Source organism: Ovis canadensis, chromosome 3, assembly GCF_042477335.2.
Source record: "Ovis canadensis isolate MfBH-ARS-UI-01 breed Bighorn chromosome 3, ARS-UI_OviCan_v2, whole genome shotgun sequence".
In the NCBI taxonomy this organism is placed as follows: Eukaryota; Metazoa; Chordata; class Mammalia; order Artiodactyla; family Bovidae; genus Ovis; species Ovis canadensis.
Genome location: NC_091247.1, coordinates 13,422,706 through 13,429,779, shown reverse-complemented (window position 1 = coordinate 13,429,779; position 7,074 = coordinate 13,422,706). Strand labels below are relative to the sequence as shown.

General features: G+C 41.2%; 1 protein-coding gene across 1 annotated transcript; it reads right to left on the bottom strand.

Annotated features, from left to right (window-relative positions):
* Nucleotides 1-4,851: 4,851 nt before the first annotated feature.
* Nucleotides 4,852-5,790, bottom strand: LOC138438057 (olfactory receptor 1L8-like). The gene has a single exon (XM_069586298.1). It carries the CDS (start codon nt 5,779-5,781, stop codon nt 4,852-4,854), a length of 930 nt encoding a protein of 309 aa, XP_069442399.1. The 5' UTR covers nt 5,782-5,790.
* Between the last annotated feature and the right edge of the window lie 1,284 nt (nt 5,791-7,074).

The window sequence follows — 7,074 nt, the reverse complement described above, 5'->3', positions numbered from 1 at the left end:
CTCTTCCTCTTTTGTTTGGTTTGGTGGGCATTTATCCTGTTCCTTTACCTGCTGGGTATTTCTCTGCCTTTTCATCTTGTTTATATTGCTGTGTTTGGGGTGGCCTTTCCATATTCTGGCAGTTTGTGGAGTTCTCTTTATTGTGGAGTTTCCTCACTGTGGGTGGGCTGTATCACTGGCTTGTCAAGGTTTCTTGGTTAGGGAAGCTTGTGTAGGTGTTCTGGTGGGTGGAGCTGGATATCTTCTCTCTGGAGTGCAGTGATGTGTCCAGTAATGAGTTATGAGATGTCAATGGTTTTGGGGTAACTTTGGGCAGCCTGTATATTGAAGCTCAGGCTGTGTTCCTGTGTTGCTGGAGAATTTGCGTGGTATGTCTTGCTCTGGAACTTGTTGGCCCTTGGGTGGTGCTTGGTTTCACTGTAGGTATGGAGGCATTTGGTGAGCTCCTATCGTTTAATGTTCCCTGGAGTCAGGAGTTCTCTGATGTTCTCAGGATTTAGACTTAAGCCTCCTGCTTCTGGTTTTCAGTCTTATTTTTACAGTAGTCTCAAGACTTCTCCTTCTATACAGCACCATTGATAAAACATCTAGGTTAAAGATGAAAAGTTTCTCCACAATGAGGGACACCCAGAGAGGTTCACAGAGTTACATGGAGAAGAGACGAGGGAGGGGGAGTTAGAGGTGACACGAATGAGATGAGGTGGAATCAAAAGAGGAGAGAGCAAGCTAGCCAGTAATCATTTCCTTATGTGCACTCCCCAGTCTGGACTGCTTAGAAATGTTCACAGAGTTATACAGAGAAGAGAAGAGGGAGGAAGGAGACAGAGGTGGCCAGGAGGATAAAAGGGGGAAATGAAAAGGAGAGAGACAGATCCAGCCAGTAATCAGTTCCCTAAGTGTTCTCCACCGTCTGGAACACACAGAGATTCACAGAGTTGGGTAGAGAAGAGAAGGGGGAGGGAGGAGACAGAGGCAACCTGGTGGAGAAAAAGGAGAGTCCAAAGGAGGAGAGAGCAGTCAAGCCAGTAATTTTGCTCCCAAGTAAAAATGGGTACTGAATATTGGGTTTTTAAAGGTACAAAATTGATAACAAATACCAAAAAGGAAAGATTAAAAATCTAGAGTAGAGGTTGGATTTTCAAAAATACAATATTAAAGAAAAAAAGAAGAAGAAAAAACAAAGTCACAAACATTATTAAAAAAATATATATGAAGTTTGCTTTAAAAATAGGGTCTTTTTTTTGGAAAAGTAATAGTAGGTTATAAAAATAAAAATTAAAGGAGTAATAGAGGACTTAAAAATTTAAAAAAGTTAAAAAAAAGAAGCAAAGAAAAAAAAGAATAATCGTAAAAATAGTAAAGATATATCTAGGACTTTCTCTGGTGTTGTTGTGGGCAGTGTGGGGTCAGCTCATTTTCGGATAGTTCCCTGGTCTGGCTTATATTTCTCGAGATCTATAGGCCCCTTCCTACATAGTCAGTACTAATGACAGGGTTTTAATCTATTGCACCTGTCACTTCCAAGGTGGTTCCCTCTGTTTTAGCTTCTTCTGTTTGCTGATCTCTTCAGTGTCTGATTTCTGCTCTGACACAAGGGGGTGGTGGTGGACACTTTTTTTAGGCTCACTTGTTCAGTCACTCTGTGGGGAGTGAGGGACACTGCCAACAAATGGCGTGTACTCGCAGTGCCTCAGCCACACTGGGCCTGCCCCCACTCATGGGGCACACAGCTCAGGCTCTAGGTTGCTCCACCAGGAACCATCTGAGGCTGGCCCTGAGCTGCGTGCACCTCCCAGGTCTGAGCCACTCAGGCTCAGGCACTCAGGTAGTCCTCAGAGGCGCAGACTCAGTTAGGCCTGCGTTTTGTGCCCTTCCCAGGTCCGAGTAGCTCAGGTGTTTGGCGAGCGCGGTTGCTGCGACTTATCGCCCCTCCCATCCCTGCTGCTCAGTTTTCTGGGTGTACAACTGGCGCAGCTTCTCAGACGGATGATGACTGTCCAAAACCCCAAGAAGTCTTAGTTAGCAAAGAAGCCTGGTTGCAGTTTGGTAGATAATGTCTCTCTGGGGCTGCGATTGCCCTTTTCCAGCCCTTCTGGCTCTGGCTGCCTGTCACCAGAGGTGGATGGTCTACAGCCGGCTAATTCTGTTCCATCCTTTGTTCTGTGCGTGGTCCTGGTGGTGTCTTGTGTTAGAGCTTTTTGCATGGTAGCTATCCCACAGTCTGGTATGCTAGCCCAAGTTAGTTCGCTCTAGTTATATTTGGGGTATTCCAGCCCAATTCTTAAAAAGCAATGCAGCCCGCACCTCCCTGCCCAGCCCCCGCTTGCTAGTGGCGGATGCTGGTGTCTGCACTGCTTCTCCGCTGGGGGAGTTACTGTTGGGCTCGTAATCTGTGGGGTTTTTAATTATTTATTTATTTTTCCTCCCTGTTATGTTGCCCTCTGCGCTTCCAAGGCTTGCCACAGACTCAGCAGTGAGAGTGTTCCCTGGTGTTTGGAAACTTCTCTCTTTTTAAGACTCCCTTCCCAGGACGGAGCTCCCTCCCTACCTCTATTGTCTCTTTTTTTGTCTTTTATATTTTTTCCTACCTCTTTTCGAGGACAATGGGCTGCTTTCCTGGGTGCCTGATATCCTCTGCCGGCATTCAGAAGTTGTTTTGTGGCATTTACTCAGCGTTTAAATGTTCTTTTGATGAATTTGTGGGGGAGAAAGTGGTCTCCCCATCCTATTCCTCCGCCATCTTAGGACTACCCCTGAATTTTTTTAAAATTTATTTATTTTAATCGGAGGCTAATTTCTTTACAATGTTGTATTGGTTTTGCCATACATCAGCATGAATCTGCCACGGGTGTACACGTGTTCCCCATCCTGAACCCCCCTCCCACCTCCCTCCCCGTACCATCCCTCTGTGTCATCCCAGTGCACCAGCCCCAAGCATCCTGTATCCTGCATCAAACCTGGACTGGCGATTTGTTTCTTATATGATGTTATACATGCATGTTTCAATGCCATTCTCCCAAATCATCCCACCCTCTCCCTCTCCCACAGAGTCCAAAAGAGTGTTCTATACATCTGTATCTCTTTTGCTGTCTCGCATACAGGGTTATTGTTACCATCTTTCTAAATTCCATATATATGCATTAGTATACTGTATTGGTTTTTTCTTTCTGGCTTACTTCACTCTATATAATAGGCTCCAGTTTCATCCACCTCATTAGAACTGATTCAAATGTATTCTTTTTAATGGCTGAGTAATACTCCATTGTGTATATGATTGGAATTTAAATAGAATTCTCAGCAGCACTGTCTCCTTTGGTATGGACATGTAAATAGTACCGTTAACTTAAATCAATTGGATTCCCAAGACAAAGAGTAAACTAGTGAAAGTGTTAGTTGCTCAGTTGTGTCTGACTGTTTGTGACCCCATGGAACTGTAGCCCACCAGGCTCCTCTGTCCATGAAATTCTCCAGACAAGAATACAGGAGTGGGCTGCAATACCCTTCTCCAGAGATCTTCCCAGGATTGAACCTGGGTCTCCTGCATTGCAGGTAGATTCTTTACTGTCTGAGCCACCACATGAGACAAAGAGAAAATTGGTGAGTTGAAGGTAAATTTTGTGAGGTGAAGGGTAACTTTACCCTTGACCCTCTCATTTCCTTGTATTCAGATGAAGCACACATTTGGCTGGTATTAATCTTTAGTGTGCACCAGTGATGAATCATCCCCAAAGCCTTTGCTTATTATCTCCAGGTCCCCAGCTTTTTTTTTTTTCAATTGAGGAATAATTTTTATTTAGTAAAATGACAAATCTTATGTGTACAACATTTTACTGATGACTTGGTCATCTATTTCTTGTTGATGACCATTTAATTTGTGTTTAGCTTTTCCTAATATAAAATACTATGAATATTTTTGAGTTTTTAATAAACATAAAGTACTTTTATGTTTATAAGAATTTCCATACTGCTTTCCAAAGTGATTGTGTAATTTTATATTTCCAGTTGCTGCCTCTAGGTCATGAGGTTATGGTAATTTTAAAATTTTTACTTAAAAATTTTTTGTATTATGTTTCTATGCTAAAAAAAGCCTTAGAATTTCTAGAAGAAATATTAAATTATACATTTTAAACATATAGTTGTAGGAAGAGATGGAGAAAAAAATGGTTTCAACATTCCTATTGTGGAATGGATAATTTCTTGGTTCTTGTTCTTTCTAGTCATTAGCAATTTTTAATTGTTTGGAAAAAATGAGGAAATTGAAAAGAAAGAAAGACATAGCAATATAATAAAGGGGGAATGGAAAAACGAGAAGAGAAAAAGTGAAAACTTAAGTTTTAAACAAAAAAATTTTGAAAGAAAAATGAGGAATTATGAAAATCTTCAAATTGAAAATCAGCTAAAATGTACTTTCTTCTTCTCCTCCTCCTGCCTCTCCTTTCTTCCTTTCCCTTTTCAAATGTTTACAAAGGCATCCAAGAGCTACAAATTAGGAAATTATTTTTAGCGATATGCTGAAATGTGAAGGATGTTGGTGGATAAGTCTTGAAAAGAGCTCAATTTGTTCAGGAAGTATCCGTGGGAAAAAGGATTAGTTTAAAGCATCTCATTTGGAAGATTCAGTGTGATGACTTTTCATAGGAGAGAGGAGAAATAGAGAGGGAAAGTATCTTGATTAAGCAGAGGCAGAGCCAACTGAAGGATCATCATCATTGGATGTAATTACCCATAATGCCTCATCTCACATGGGTTAAAAAAGCTAACCTCCAAGAACTTGCTTGTTTACCAAGAATCAGCAGAAACCAGATTCAAGCGGAGCAGAATCCACACGTGTGTTTCTCAAGAGGGTGCTCCCTATGGTTTCCTTCCAACCATCAGCTTTCTCAGGCCCTGCTTCAGGTCTTTGTTTCTCAGGCTGTAGATAAAGGGATTGAGGGTGGAAGTTAAAACTGTGTAGACAATTGTTGCCATGTGGTCCCTGACGGTATAGGTGGACACAGGCTGTAAATAGACATAGAAGATGCTTCCATAAAAGAGTGTTACCACAGTGAGGTGAGACCCACACGTGGAGAAGGCTTTCCGTTTCCCAGCAGCTGAGGGAATTTTGAGAACCGCAAGGAGGATTCGTATATAAGAAAAAGCAATGCATAGAAAGGGAGTCACCAAAAAAACAGATCCTTCTATCATCATCACAATTTCATTGACAAATGTGGAGGAGCAGGATAATTTCACCAGAGGGCTGAAGTCACAGAGGAAGTGGTGGATAATATTAGAGTCACAGAAAGTGACCTGATTCAGCAGAAGTGTATGTAGGAGTGAGTGGAAATGAGGCAATGAGCAGGAGAAGGCCACCAGCAGGACACAGCGGTGATGGCTCATGATGGTGACATAATGGAAGGGGTCACAGATGGCCACATAGCGGTCAAAGGCCATGACTACTAGAAGCCAACTGTCAGTGTTGCCCAAGGCATAGATAAAATACATCTGGGTCAGACACCCAGCATAGGAGATGGTCTTATGTGACAGAAAGTTCACCAGCATCCTGGGGACAATGGTTGTTGTGAAGCAAATGTCAGTGAAAGACAGGAAACTCAAGAAGAAATACATGGGGGTTTGGAGCTGGGAGTCAGAGTGGATGGCCAGGATGATGAGCAGGTTCCCTGTTATGGTGACCAGGTATAAGATGAGGAAGAGGATGAAGAGTGGCTTCTGGTCCTCAGGCCGTGAGGAGAGTCCCAGGAGGATGAATTCAGAGACTCTGCTGGTTTGGTTGAGTCTTTCCATTGACTTGTGTCTAGTTTATACAAGAAGGTTTGTTATTTGTCGTGTTCCAATTCCACAGCCCAAATCATGATAACCCAGCAAGTCTTTGTTTCCTCTATTTGGTCACTGTTAGTAGCTGTCCTGGGAAAGCTTGTCCAGCTTATGGTCATTGATGTGGTCTCCCCTTCCCAAATTCATGGGCATCATAAGGGCCTTGTATTGCAAGCTGGAGAGACAGAAGAAGAGTTTTCCTTTAGAAATTCCCAGAGGTAGCCCTCTCTGATTCAAGTTCCTTAGTTCCTATTCTGGGAAAAGTCCTATTTCCTTACTGGGAACATAGCAATAAAACTGAGAAATCTTTGCCTTTGTGTAGTTTATGTTGTACTTTGGGAGATAGATCATCAACAAACAAATACATAACATAGGATCAGGTATGGATAAATTTTGTTAAGCAAACAGAGCAACATAAGAGAATGGAGCTGACTGGGGAGCGGAGGTGGAGGTATTTTAGACAGGGAAGTTAGAGAGCCCTCATATTTTATTAAAGCAAATTCTGTTGTTGCATAATTCTAAAGGTTTTTTTTTTTGCACTGTTTTGGATATTTGTGAAAATAATCAACAGGGCAAATCTAGGGAGAATGGTAAATGTAGTTCAACAGTATTTTTTCCTCCTCTTGGCAGAGAATGAGAGGTTCATCCTTCTTAGTTCATGGGATGTTGTATATAATTTTTCCTTTCTTTAATTCCCCTGTCCTAAATCTCATGTGTACAGGATGGGCATCCTTTGTTGATTATTCAATTCATGTTTAAAAAATTCCTCTTTCATATGTTTATTCAAAAAATATATGAGAAGTATGTTTATATACATTTTTTCAATCATATCCAGTTGTCCAATAGTGGATATTGAAAAAGCCTGTTTCTTGGTACTGCAAAAAACTAGGTAATGAGAGATCTTACACTAGCAAAGTGCTTGAAATAAAATTTTTTAGAGTCAGCATGTCCACCCATGCCTTGTGAATAGACATATTCCATAGGGATTTTTAAGTATTTTGAGACGTTGGTTATATATTTTTGGTTACTGTAAAAATCTATACAATACACACTTACATTATCCCTCACTGTCAAATTGTCAGGCTAATTTCAGGTTTTTACAAGATTTTATGGAAGAAATATTTGTTTAGGCATTTAGCTTTGAGTGAATAATTATTACTTAAAGCTCAATGCATAACAAATATTTCTTCCATAAAATCTTGTAAAAACCTGAATACGTCCTGATAGCTCAGTGGGTAATGAATCCTCCTGCAATGCAGGAGA

Bases quoted from the DNA above. Each gene is read 5' to 3' on its own strand.
- LOC138438057 (XM_069586298.1), bottom strand. From the start codon at position 5,781: ATGGAAAGACTCAACCAAACCAGCAGAGTCTCTGAATTCATCCTCCTG.